The sequence below is a fragment of the Condylura cristata genome, unplaced genomic scaffold (genome assembly GCF_000260355.1).
Source record: "Condylura cristata isolate star-nosed mole 26May11 unplaced genomic scaffold, ConCri1.0 scaffold00025, whole genome shotgun sequence".
NCBI lineage: Eukaryota > Metazoa > Chordata > Mammalia > Eulipotyphla > Talpidae > Condylura > Condylura cristata.
In genome coordinates, this window is record NW_004567126.1 from 13,707,673 (window position 1) to 13,721,843 (window position 14,171).

At 53.1% G+C, this 14,171-nt stretch overlaps 1 protein-coding gene across 2 annotated transcripts in view; it reads right to left on the bottom strand.

Annotated features, from left to right (window-relative positions):
* Window positions 1-4,312: 4,312 nt before the first annotated feature.
* Window positions 4,313-14,171, bottom strand: part of DCPS (decapping enzyme, scavenger) — a 34,926-nt gene continuing 25,067 nt past the window's right edge. The window contains exons 4-6 of one of the 2 annotated variants that reach the window (XM_004689110.2): window positions 11,059-11,172; window positions 6,842-6,952; window positions 4,313-4,639 (exon numbers count right to left, since the gene is read on the bottom strand). In XM_004689110.2, coding sequence (XP_004689167.1) covers window positions 4,373-4,639; window positions 6,842-6,952; window positions 11,059-11,172 — 492 coding nt within the window. In that variant the 3' untranslated portion in view covers window positions 4,313-4,372. The remainder of the gene's footprint in view (window positions 4,640-6,841; window positions 6,953-11,058; window positions 11,173-14,171) is intronic. The other variant, XM_012729346.1, reaches the window with a different exon arrangement.

Consider the following 14,171-nt stretch of genomic DNA (forward strand, 5'->3'; position numbering starts at 1 on the left):
TGATCAATTAACTACAGATAGTTTATGGCTTGCTTTTTGCCTTAAGGTCTTAAGGTCTCTTGGTTGGCACGCCTCTCCTGTATCATCATCTTCTTTTTTTTTTTTTTAAAGATTTATTTATTTATGCATACAGAACTAGGGTACAAGTCAGAGGTGCAGGAGCAGTGAAAGCATTCACCAGAGACAGAGTGGGGGGCAGAACAGGCAGATCAACGAAATACACTGTTAAGGGTAGCAGCAGGCGAGACAGGAGAGGTCTGTCACTACATGCAGGTCACCCCCTGGCCAGGGATCGAACTTGCCGTTGAAGCGGCTGAGGCCAGCTCACAGTGGTGTGTCCTACCCGTTATGCCACCAGGGAGGGCCTGTATCATCTTCTAACCAGGAAATTCTTCTTAATGTCTAGCCCAAATATCTGTTCACATCCTCTCTGGCCCTCAAAGTAGGAAAATAGCAGCTAAATTTACCAAGCAATTACTCTGTTCAGAAAATCCTCTTATTTATAACCCTTACCAAAACCCTTGAGGTAGGCACTTTATTACTCTATTGCAGAAGTCACCTAAGTGCCCCAGGATTATACTTGGTTTTAGTGCAGCATTGGCTAGAACTGTCAGACCACACTGCCTCTCCAGGGAGGGAAGAGAACTGAAGTTTCCCCCTTAGTCGTGGCTTCCATTTCACCACGATCCTGAAGGGAAACCTCTGCTCTGACTCACGTGTGTGCCCTGTGCTGATAGCTTTGCTCCGGCGGCCAGCCATGTCACAGTGGGGTGTCCCTGAACTGCTTGGCCATTCAGCCATCAAACTTCTGTCTAGAAGTTGGCTTCAATTGGCATAAGCTCCCAGGCTTTTTTCAAGACACTCATCAGTCTTGTATTTTGTAATTAATGCCTATGTTCCTCACTAAATTCTGAGTTCCCTAGGAGTTCTCTCTCTAGATGTAGCTTTAAAAAAGAAAAAAGTAGGGTAGACCATGGACACCTGTTTATTGAATTGAAACACTTTAAGCATTTTTAGCCCAGATTTATTTCCTAATGGTTAGCATGCTAAAACTTAGTACTTTCAAGTTTATATAGATTTAATGGGCTTTTTTTAATATAGATTTTAATATATAACATTTCAGTAATAAGAATAGGATAGGCATAGGGTTGGAAACATTTTGCCAGTGAGGATACTTTAAAAACTGCCGTTAGTAATCACCATTGTTTTATAAAAGAAAAGACATGTTAACGTGATATGCATGTCTGGAATAAACATTAAGGCCTTTCTGTGAAGGTTTAGCAAGACCTCCGCCAGCCTTTCAGAAGGTTACACTTACATGCACATGTTTTGAATGTGGCAATATCATATCACAAGAGAAACATTTAAAAATATTATTTTGTATGCAATCACTCCTTCATTTGCTTCTCAGTTTGGGGATGTGTTTCCAGCAGGGACGTGCAAAATAGAGCTTCAGTGTCCAATTCATCCTGATGTTATTTTTCACAGTTTCAAGAAGGAATGTTGACAAATACAGCACACTCGCAATTTTGCTGTATGAGGAAACTTTTGGGCAAACTGAGAGGAGCCACGGAATCATGTAGTCACACCGGCAACTGCTTCCTGGCTGCAATCCTGGGGGGAGACAGGGAGCCCGGATCTGGGGCTGGACTGCCAGTGGCAGAGCCGTCTAGGGTTTATCTGCAACGGTGATGCCCACTGCTGCCCGCCAAGCGGGCTCAGCGGCACACACTCGCTCAGGGGCACACATGTGAAGGACACACAGTTACACACACAAAGGGCGTTCTTTCCAGTTCTGAGGACAGGAGGGTGCCGTTTGCTAGTCAGTCCAGGAAGGGACGGCTGAGGGTTGCGGGGTCTTGTCAGGGACCTCTCAGGAGGCGGGAGGTTAGGTTCTGCGAGGTGATAAGGGGGAGCACACCAGGAGCCAGGATTCAGAGACAAGCTCCTCTCGTTGCAGGTGGGGCCCAAGGTGGGGCCCAGCGGCTGCCGCCTGCTCCAGGCCCAAGTCCCCAATCCCAGCCCCCTGTAGCTCTAGGCACTGGGGGAGAACCCCTCTTCCCCTCAGAAAGCAGAGTCAATCCTCACGCACGGGCCCAATCTGTGCCTCCCAGAACAAGGCAGCAAATCGAGCCCTCTGTGCCCGAACTTCCTTACAGTCTCAGCCCGAGTCTCCCACCCCAGCAAGCTGCACCTATGGCGGGCCCAGGGGGCATAGGTCCTATGGACTTTCCTTGTGGTGCCCACCCAGATGACTGGTGGTATTTGAGGGACAAATGAGTAAACCTGTGAGGAGGAAGTTGGGGTGGGCCCAATCAGACCAGGAGCCAAGCCCTGCTTCCTGGGGAAAGCCCAGATCCAGGAGGCTTCCCACTATCTGCCTTTGGGTTCAGCTTTCACTGCCTATTAGTCTTTTCCAATCACAGACTCTTAGTGCGCGATGCCAGGTGAGCCAACACCTACCCCCACCCACACCCAGACACACACACACTCTGGTAGAACTTGATCTGCAAAGGAGAGGAGATGGCATTCACGATGGGGTTCCTTCACTTTATCAAAAGGGGGCTCTCTGGAGTAATGACCTTTCCAGTCTTCTCTGCAGCTTCATTTATCTTCGTGACAGTCCACAAGGGGGGTCTCCTTAGGCCACCCCTCTTATCTTTTTTATATATGAAGACAAGCCAGGTTTTCCTTCAATGCCAGCCGAATTCTGCCGTAATGGCTGGTTGAGGCACGCGGCTCCCACCCCAGTGCCAACCCTCCCCCTTGCGGCTTGTCACTCTGAAAGCTTGATTCCACTTAGGCTGTCCTGTGGGGTGTCCAAAAGCACACCCCAGCCACCTTCCTGGGTGACCCCTTCTGGCAGACTGTTTTCAAGGACGCCCCTGCTGTGAGCTGCCTCTGTATACTCCGATGTGTCACTCCGGGCTTGTCGCTCTGCCCCGCTAGCCTGGGAGGCAGGTGCTAGGATTCAGTCATCTCTATTCCCAGCTCCTGGGAACTTCTCTGGTTCAAGGGTCCATCAGTCTGTTTGCATTTACACAGCAGAGCACCCATGGCTCCTCACCCCTCTCCCCTTTACAAAGGAACTGGCTCAGGTTGCCATAGGTGTTGTCCAGGTAATGCCACTGGGTAAAGTGCTGACCTGGGAAGAGGGGTTTCTGGCCATGTGTCCTTTTACCAGTATCTGGGATGGTGTCCACCTGGAATATGGGTTCAACAGACGTCTGATGAATGAAGATTATGGAATTTGATGCTGAATCATGTCTCCTGGTTCTCAGTCAAGGGGGACGCAGAAGTCACACACCCCTCCCTGCTCTGTGCTCCCCCTTATCCCTTAGGAGAACCCAACCTCTTGATGGGACTGAGTAGCAAATGGCAGCCCCTCTCTGGCCGTGCCCCACATCTAAGAGCACCCTGAGTGTTTCACTGCATGTCCTTGAGGTGTGTGTCCTGTTCCTGCTCTGCTGGAGCAGGGATGGGCGTGACCCTTCCTAGAAAAGCCCCAAGTGCTCTTGATAGGCCATTAGCTGCAGACACTTTGAAGTCCTTTGCTGACCTCAAGACTCTGTGAACAGGGGCCTGTGGCTATCCCATCCTGGACTGGGCCTTTCTGAGCCGGCATCAGCTATGACCAAATCACTGTGCCCTCGCTGATACACTGTTTTGTATAGGATCTCCTGGCTGCAGCCTTTCAGTTTGTTTTGTCTTCCTGCCTAGGTGATAAGCTCAAGGTTAGGAACTCACTGACCAAATAACAGAGGCAAATACAGGCCATTCAGGCTTGCGTCATCTGATTCTTGTTAAAACCTTCCCACTGGTGGTGGCAAGCTTCCATGTCAGCAAGAAGATTACCAACACAGCTGATGCACCAGTTGGGTCAACCCCAGTCCCCAGGAAGAAGTGTTGTCAAAAATCCGTACCTGTAATTTCCTCTTTGTTTTCTTTTGGGGGAACTCCCAGACATGTGAAACTAGAAACCCACTGAGGAGAGGCAGAAAATGGGAAGGAAGAGGGACTTGGCAACAGTGGGAAGCAGTGAAAATGGGATTTCAGGTGCACAAGTCAACAAGGATGGTGTGTCCAGGCGGGAGGAAGCCACGGCACCCGCTGGGCTGTGAAGACCCAGGACCTTCCTCCTTTCTCAAGACTTTCCCTCCAGACTCCACCCCGTTTGCCCTGGCCCCGCCTCCCTCCCGGGCCATGCCATCAATGCACACTGAATGAGATCAACATTTTATTCACATAAGGAATAAGCCAGTACAAAATACATTAAAAAAAATTCACTTGAAGCTAAAAAAATGTAGCCACTCCTCCCCACCCCTACTCCCACCCCCAACCCCACCTCAATCTCGCACAGCCTGGGGTTCACTTAACTTTTCTGGGCCTCCTGCAGGAGCCTGAGCAGGGGGTCATCGGCCCTGAGGGCAAAGGTGAGGGTGCGCTGCTGGTAGTACTCGGGGTCACACTCCAGGTTCTCAATCACGTCTGCCAGCAGGTGCGCCCGCTCCACCCCCGAGCCGGGGGCCTCGAAGCCCAGGGCAGTGAAGTGCACGTGCAGGTGGTAGTAGGAGGGCAGGTAGTGCAGGTATACCCGGAGTCGGTCGGCCTTGACCTGGTAGCGCTGCAGGATGGCTTCCTGGTGAGAAAGGGCAGGGGAGGGACAGGGTTCGGGGTGTCCTCCAGCCAGCGCCAGGCCTCCTCCTGTGCTAACCCCCCACCAGCCTGTGGACACCAACAGAAAGCATGTGCACAGCTCTCTGCCCCATGCGCTCCAGCGCTCTGTCTTTCACTCTAGGGACAGGCAAGTGACAGCAGCAAGGAAGGGGACTGTGTCTGGGTAGGGCTCCCCACCCCAACCTGGAGAAACACGTCTTCAAACAGTCACTGCTGGAATCTAGACATGCTAATGCTGATGGACAGGCTCAGGGCCCCAAGACTATGTATGGGACTACCTCACCCTTCAGGATTGTTTTTTTCTTTTTAAAGATTTATTTATTTATGCATACAGAACTTGGGTGCAGGACTGGCCAGAGGTGCAGGGGCAGTGAGAGCATTCACCAGAGACAGAGTGGGGAGCAGAATAGGCAGATCGACGAAGTACACTGCTGAGGGGAGCAGCGGGCGGGTCAGGAGAGGTCTGCCGTGCCATATGGGTCACCTCTGGGGTGGGGAATCGAACGTGCACTGAAGCAGCTGCGGTCAGCTTGCAGTGCTGCGTCCTAACCTATTGTGCCACCAGGGAGGGCCTCTGCAGGTTTCTAAGCACTTAATAGATAAGCAAGTGGGTGGGAGAAAGTCTGTTCTCTTAGCATAGAACAGAGCGGCTTCTGCAAACAAGGGAGGAGGGGATGGGGCTGAACTGAGGAGCTGCGGAAAGAAATGATGGAGGGTGGGCTATGGGCGGTGGGCAGCTGCCCCAGAGAAGACTGAGAGGAGGCAAAGGGACCCACAAAGCCTTCCCCGGAATCCTGGAGGAAGAGAAAAGCCACTTACTTGGTCCTACCCCTACGTGCTCAAAGGTTAGGTCTTTTTCTACCAACCTTAACTCAGCCTAAATTCTAAGGCTTTAAATGAAGAGGGGACTCTGGTTTCCACTGTGGGCAAGGCTTTAAGGTCAGAGGTGAAGAAAACAAAGTCTAGGCCTTCATGAGCTTAGATTACACCCCATTGTTGCTCACAGGGCTCTCCAGTCCATCCGGAGGCCGGCTCAGGATAAAACCAGTCTCTCCAGGGAGGAGGGAGGGAGAGGTGACATGGCTGGCAAGAAGACAGGTTGGGAAGTTTCGGCAATTTTTCAGAGAAACTAGAAGGCACTCAAGAGAGGTGGGGAACAATTTATCTGTCATACTAGTGGGCCCAGTGGGATGGCGCCTCAACTGACTCCCAAACAGCAGGAAAGGTAAGGTTTTACAGTGTGCAGAAGCCTGTCACCCGTCCATCACAGACTTTCTTTACTGTTCAGGAAGGGGGTCAAGGTAGTCATGGCTACTACTGTGGGCAAGCAGCACAATGCAGGGACTTTCCGCTCCAGCAGGCCACAGAGTCCAAGCAGCAGACTTAGCAACTTCCTGCTTCGGGGGAACAGAGATGGGGGACCAGAGGTGCAGAGGCTGAGAGAAAGCAGCAGCCCGAGTCCTTCCTCCCGGTTCGCTGGGAGCCTCGGAGCGGCGCTTATCAAAAGGGAAAGAGCTGCTCTCCCAGTGGGCACCCTCGTGACTGGCAGGCCTGGCACAGATTCCTTTAGAATGTTTCAGAGAGGGCAAAAGGCTGAGAGTTGCCCCATAGTATGGTAGACCCCAGAAGACCCCATCCAAGTCTAAAGTCCAGAGAAGGGGAGTGCAGCGACCTACCCAAGGCCACTCAATTGGCTTTAGTGAGAAATCACAGAGCCAGGACCAGAACCCAAGAAGCTGCACCTTTCTCCATTTTCCCTCACCCTCAAGTTCCTTTCAGCACCCCTATAACTTTATGTCACATAACATACATCCCAGCTAGAAAGTGTCCCAGAATTCTGGGTACTACAGAATGGGCTCTGCCCCAGGAAGGATGAGGAGGTGCCCTCTCCACCCAGGAAGCACATCTGCCAATGTGGCTCTCATGGCTAAGACAGGCCGTCAGGAAGGGGGCGGGGAGGCAGGGAGGCAAAAATGACATCGTGGGAGCGTGGGAGACAGGGGACTGATTAGAGCAGAGCCAGGTGACAGGGGTCTTAAGGCTTCACCTAAGGCCTCTGGCATCCAGTGAAGCCCTGTCGCTGGACTTCTGGGAAGGGTTAGAAAGACGGTCAGGGGCCAACTGGAATGGGAGCTCTGGGCCTCTGTGGGATTCAGCAACTCACCTGGCCCTCCTTCAGGATGTTCCTGAGCAGTGGCAGGTGCTCGGGAGTGAGGTCTCGCAGTGACTTGATGCCCCGACGATGGCAGATGGCGATCAGGTACAGGTCATCGAGCTGCGCAGAGACCCAGGAGGTAACCAGAGCTCAGGCTTGGCAGGGGACATTGCCAGGTAGGCTGCTCATGCCTGAACCCAACGGAGCTAGGAGCACCCACCCCCAGGGCTGCAGTGCCAGCCACCAAGAGTCCCAGAGACCCTTCCCTGGGCCATGTGTCCGGGAAGACTCCAGTCTAAGAGACAGGACTTCTGTCACTGTTCCTGCCAAAGACTATACACATGGGAGCATTTATGTACTCACAGAGCTGACGGGTGGGGTGAGGGGGCAGAGGCATGAAGAATGAGCCAAGCAAAAACTTCTCTCTGAGTTAAAGTGGAGTATAGAAATAAGTACAGAAGGCATAAAGTGATAAAAGCACAGAAGGAAAGATGCTACCTCACTAGGGTGATCCAGGGCGGCTTCCTGGAAGAGAAGGCAGGGAATCCAGGTAATAAAGACAAAGGGTCGAAGAAAGAACAGTCAAGGACAGGGGCTGATGGGAGCAAAGGCTCACAGGCAAGAAAGTTCAGGGCACGAAATGCAGAATAAGGAGCCCGTCTGTTTGCAGCGGAAGGCAAGGGTGGGCTGCAGAGGGTGTCAGTGGAAGGAGCCTGGGGTTGCTCAGCAGTGAGCACCTCCAGAGCACTGGACCTTTTGCTCTCATCGTCTGTCTCACAGGTGGCTCTTCCTGTTGTCTTTCCTGAAATAGTATGTGACTGAACATGGGGTTCACCACAGTGCAGAGAACCAAAATCAACAAGATCATATGCCAGAGAACAAAGGCACTCTTCCTCTTGTCCGGAAACCCCTCTCGCAGCTCTCCCTCCACACCCCAACTTGGCTTAGCTGGTTAGTGTCCATGTGCCAAGCAGGCCCCAGACACCAGAGTTCTCAGGGCAGTCTGAGCTGCCACCCTCCTCCAGGAGATTATTTGGAGACCACGAGTCACCCAATCGAAGCCCCAAGGACCCTGATTTAAAGCCTAGAAGATTTTCCACTTGGATGCCTGATGCCCAACTGTGCCACGGTCTCTTTGAACCACATTCTTCTCTGACTTTGGGTTCTCTGGCCAGACCTGCTGCAGATGACCCCTGAGCAGACTTGCAAGCAGGTGGCTGAGCTGTGCCCATCAAGGCCCAAAGTCCCTTCCAGACTCTTCCATCACAGCCTGTGACCAGGGCCTTTACTCTGTCACTAGCCAGCAAACACTTTGTGGGTGTACTTGCACGCATCCGTGACTCCCCAATTGTTCTATGAGTCACTGTTACAGGACTCCCAAATAATAGCAGCATTTGTTTTAGATGATGTCTATTGACAAATCCCAAGTATGTCATTAAATCACACTTCTCTGCTCCAGTGGCATGGAATGAAGCATGAAACCTGAGGCTGGGTGTGAGCTGGGTGAGGCAGGGAAGAGAAGCCCATTCTTTGAAGGCCGACATGACCCCAGGTTTTCAGCAGGCAGCAGAGGGCTGCTGGCCCAGAGAAATGATCTGAAAAAAGGCCAGATGGGGGCAGGTGAGGGGGTCTGACTGGCACCCCAGAAGGTGATTCATCAATCTCTTTAGCAGGCTGCAGCTGTAGAGTTCTCTCTTCATCACTAGAGTGACTCAAAGGAACAATCTCCTGTTCTGAGACTGAAGACCCTAAAATATATGAGCTGAAAGTGCATGCCTGTCTATGTAAGTCCATATTGACGTGCTCATACGTGTAGAATGCAAAAACTGCTCTGAAGGAGAAACATAGTCTCTTCTGGGAAGGAAGGGGAGGGAGACGGGGCAATGTAACTTACTGTCACTGCACGCTCTGTACTGTTTACCTTTCTACCACGTGTAGGGGTGCGCAACACCTAAAAGTAATGAAGCTCGGACAAGAGAACGTCCAGGTGGTGACTTGAAGAGAGCTGAGGAAGGGGTGTTATCACCTCCAGGGCGGCAGTCTAGCAAACGTTGGCCATATCCTAAACACATGCTGATAGACAGCGGATGGACGATGGGCGACACTCTTCAGTACTGGGCCATCATTTGGGGGCAATAAAGACGTATTTCTGGACAGCGTGGCAGCCGGAGGAGAGTCAAGAGAGGGGAGGAAGCAAGTGCCAGACAATTATTTCCTCACATCTCCTTGGGAGGCAAGAACAAACAGAAGGCCTCCCTTCTGAACACACTGCCCGATTCTAAGGTGACCGTGGATGTGAATGCTGTGTCACAAGTCAAGGATCTGAGATATTGAAACAGGCACTGCCGAGATCCAAGTGCAAATTAGGCAAAGGCTCAGAACAACCACACCTTTATACTATCCAGGAAAGCCTGACATTTCAGCTGGCCCACTCACAGCCCCTGAGGCAGTCATGTGGCTGGCAGCCCAGTGCCGTTCCCTTTCTGCCTGCAAGGGGACAGCGAGGGGGCAGCTCCACTGGCAGGCTGGGCAGCACGTCTGCCAGCAGCAGGTCAGAAGGACAACGGATTTCCGTCCTCATTGCCGGGGGCGCTCAACGAGCTCGGGCTTTCTTGGCCGCAGACACACAAATCACTCTTTTGTTGCTTCTGCACAACCCTCAGACCACCACCCCCTGCAAAGCACAAGCTCTACTGTCTTCAAGGGTCTTGTGAGGCCCTACACCACCACCCGTGACCCAGGCTGCCTTCCAGAACCTGTGGGCACAGGGCTACGGTGCGAGGGCGTGCGGCACAGCTTCCCAACTATCTCCGAGTGGTCCTGGCTTCAAGGCCTGAGGTGGAGTAAGCTTCTCAGGGCAGCGAGTTGGCCAGATGTTCTCACAGCCTCTGTCCAAGGCACTAACCCACACCAGAGCGCCGTATCCTCTGAACTTATCTGCCTCTCAGATCATCATCAGGGCTGTGACTCCTGTTAACGCCCTTCAAATTCACTGCCACCCTGTGAACCACATTCAGGCCTCCCATGAACCTCCTGTGGCAGACAGTTGATGTTTATGCACTTGCAAACTCAAAACCATCCCTCTTTACCCCCAAACCACAGGCCTTCAGTTGCCCTTCTGGCAGCAAAGTGATGACACAGCAGGTTGAGAAGTCACCAAATCCCAAGCAAGCAACATTCAGGTGAGCTTGCTTAGGACCCAAAGCCCTCAGGAGCAGGCCACGACCAAGAAGGCAAGAGGGAAGGTGTGCTCCAACAGGCAGGCAGCCGGGTCTGAGCTCCAGAACAGGACCTCTGAGATCCCGTCACCTTGCGAGGAGCCATCAGAAACTAGAGAGCCGGCCCTAGAGCAGCACAGCACTTCAGCTCCAATCACTCAGAGAATTTGAACGGAAGGAGGGGTACTTTGCCTACTCCCCACTTCTACCCAGCAGCTCCTCCTCTGGCTTCTTGAGCCTTCCTCGCCCCGGCACTGATGTGGGCTGGGCCACGCCCTGCTCTAAGTGGTGAGAATAGATAGCACTTTCAGTGACGCAAAGCCCTGCTGCTTCTGCTAGCCGGGATATAATAACCCACCCCAGAGGCAAGTGATGATTCTGGTGGGGGGGGGGGGTTGGTGGAGTGAAGAAGGGAGGAACGAGGGGAAGAGAGAGTGGCTACCGGGACCTGCGAGTGATGACAGATTCGATGAAAGCCTGCTTGTGAGGTGGTTAGGAGAGGCGAGGGCATGTGAGGGAACAAAGAGCTGAGAAGCTGAGGGGAGCCTGGGCTTCCGCTGCCAGGAGGCCTCTTGTACAATCTGGGCAGGGGATTCCCCAGATGGGTCGCCACGGTGCCACCGCCAATGCTTCAGGCCGCAGGCCTGCCTGGATCTGGAGGTCTCCAGGGGGACAGAGAATGTCAATAGTCTAACCCAGGGCTCCAGGTGTTTCTGAAGTGAGGGTGGCTCGCTTGGCTGGTGTACGATGGTCATGTGGTTATGGAGGTGAATACTCACCTACTCTCTCCCATGTGCGGGAGGAGAGCCAGAAAAGACTAAAGTACCCCACGAAAGGGTAGACATCTGTGACAGGTACACACTCTCACTACAGAGACCTCCCTGAAACAATTAATCAATCCTAATCTGCTTAAAAAAAGAGGCCAACATGATAAGGGCAGGAACAAGGTGGGAGAAGCAACTTGAAGCAGGGTCGTGAGAGCCCAGAGAGCCCCAAGAAATCCCTCACCTGCTGCTGGTTCCACTTGAGATCAGGGATGAGGACAAAGCCATCACAGGGATCTGGATTCTCAAAAACAATCCTGTCAGCTTCAGCCTTCTTGTCCAGAATGTTGTACACCCACTGGAAAAGAGGGAAAGAGGAGGTTCACAGATCCACTCACCACCCTGTGAGTGTCATCCACAGTGTCACCCTGTGGATGACACCCCAGTCTGAGCCAGGTAAGCTCTCTGGCTCCCCCAAGAACGACCGAGCCATAAAAGGCCACTAAGTTCAGAACATCTACACCCAGGTTGTCTTGCTCTCGAGGAGCTGCCCTTGGGGTCCATCAGAGTTGCAGTGTCTCACAGCAGTTAACACCATATTCATTCCTACAGGGGCCACTCAGCTTAGATGGGCGTGGTCTTGGGGTTCTCCCTGTCAGCACTCTGTAGGAGCTCCACCATGGCCTCACAGGCCTCAGGAAGTGCCTCCGTGGGCCCTATGAACCTTTATTCATGACCCCAGACAGAGTTCCTTCCACAAAAGGAGCCAGCTCTACACTAGGACAGGGAAGTCAGAATGTGGAGGTTCTCACTCTGCTGGAATTCTCCTCTAGCAGTTAGTGGTGGGATTAGCATCTCCGCCTGCAGAAGTCACAGCAGGCACAGTTGATACGGGCCCTGATGACAAAGCAGAACAGAAATGCCACGGAGATACATTATGAAGACCTTTCCTGTTACCCAGAGCTTCCGGGTCTCCTTCCCCTTTGATCAGAAGCTGCCTGCAGTCTTCAGAGCACCCTTCCCTGGGGTTGTGTGGATCTCAAGCACATCAGTTTATAATTAAGGTCCCAGAGGTCTTTCTGAAGCTGTTAAGGATAGATAAGAAAGCCCCTATTCTCACAAAGGTCAAATCCACACACCTCTAGTTCTCTACTTCCCCCAAACCATGAGTGCCCTTTGCACATGTGACTTCCTTCCGGGTCAATGAACTCTCTGCCCTAAATCTGAGCGAGAACATTGCTGGAGAGTGGAAGAGCGGCTAGTGGCTGGACTCACACAGCCGTCCTTCCTTAGCTCTCAGCCAGCACAGCCAAGGTCAAGTGCACCTAAGATGGAGAGAGAGCGAGCAAAAGACACCTGCCCTGGGCCTATGTGGGCCTCCAGCCCCTACTCTGGTAAGCTCCGAGACCAGTCGTGAAGTGGTCCACTCTCTACAAAAGGGCCCTCCTTAAAACAGCCAGGCCGAATGGTTTCCAGGGGGGTGGGGTCTGGCCAAACCCATGGCGGTCCTGAGGTCAGAGCAGTACAGAGCCCAGTATATTAGTCACTCCCGGACGCACTTCCTCTCTGGCCAGAAATCTCTTGGGAGTATGCTGCTAGAGGCAAGCCAGCCAGAACCTGACTTGGAGCACCCCAAAACTAAAGGGGAGGAGGATGTAGACTGTCCTTGGGCGCCCCTGGCGAGGCCCAGCCCACAAGCTGATCTTCCTGAGCACTGTCCTTTGTCCACAGATAAGGCAGCCTAAAAAGCCATGTTAGAGAGAGGTCAGTGGGCTCTGAGTCAGCCAGACTGGTTTCCTCCCCCACCCCAACACTGGTGAGCTGTCAAGTTGTATAAGTTTCCGTTTCCACCTTTGTAAAATGACCACAGCTGTGGCACAGTCCCAGGAGAAGTGTAAGTGGGAAAATGCACACTGAGGCACCAAGGACAGGCCGTAAGGTGTGCAGAAAGTTCTGACATAGGCGCTGCTGGGCAGGGCATCCTGACTGACCACAAGGATGGCGAGCTGGAGATCATGACACCAAGGGGGAAAGGCAGAGAGAGAAAGTGGATGCAGCCAAGGAGGGGGTGGGCTAAGGGGAGCGACACTCAGAAGATGGGAGGGTGACAAAGGTCTCATCCATGAGGGGCTTGGTTCTAGGTCCCCTGGAGGGTGGGCCCTTACAGCACACCATGAGGCAGGTGGTCTCAGGATCCCCACTTTGCAGGTAAAGGTGTGAGGCGGTTCCCCCACATTAACACAGATCCAACCAGAGTTTGGCCCCAGCGCCCACACTCTGGCCACGTGGGGAAGGCAGCTGGGGTAGCAGGAGGGCCTGGAAGCTACATGAAAGTTCAGGCCAGAAACCCAGACAAGGGAGGAGAATGAGGGAACAAAACCCACATGCATCACAGGGGATTGCGTAACGGGGACACCTTCTGAAGGCCGGCCCAGCTGACAGTGGGCAGGGGGTGGCTCCGACAGCTTCTGCCACCCTCCGGACAGCTCTGTGAAGCTGGTGACAGTGGCACCTCCCTGCAGATGTCTTTTCCTCCTTGGGTCATCATGCTCCCTCTTCACCCTCAGGCTTTTCTGCCCACCCACTGCTGGCCCCCCCACTCTGACCACTTTCCACCAGCCCAGGCCTCCGGGGAGCCTCAGCATCACACACTCCCCCAGCCCCTGAACTGTCCTCCATGTGCACAATGGCAGCCACGATGCTGGCACCTCCTCTGTGCTGGGAACGGAAACAGGCACACAGTTCACAAAACTCTCTCCAATTCCACCAGGACCCTAAGAGGGTGGTGCTGTTAGTCACACTGTCCAGATGAGGAAAAGGGCTCAGAAGTCAAGGGCAATGTCACACATGACCATGTGAGCACCCACATGGTCAATGCCGAAACCCTGACTTAGTGACTAACAAAAGGACATTTTCAGCCTGATGATTTCTAATGCTGCAGTTCCGGACGCCCCACTGCATCTTTCACTGGGCATTTTAGCTGGGAAGATACAAGTACCTCAGAGGTAAGGCAGGAAACAGGGTTGTCAGCCAAGGGTTGGGTGCTTGCAGGTGCCGGGACAGACCAGCTGCCTCTGCAAACCACCTCCAAAGCGCTGCTGGGAAGAGCTGACAGGGGGCTGCATGGGTAATGCTAACAGTTCCTGGCACCTACTGAGTTCTCAGAAAGTCCCAAACTGAGCTCACTGTCTTCACGTCTCCCTCCTGCCAAGCTAGACCAGGAGGCGGCAATATGCAACCCTCCCTCACCTCCCCAAATCAACTAGTTCTAAGCCCCATGAGCTGAAGCCTTCCCCAGGGCCTCTGCCTTGATTCAGACACACACTGGCCTTAGTCTCACCACACTCCAATTCTGTA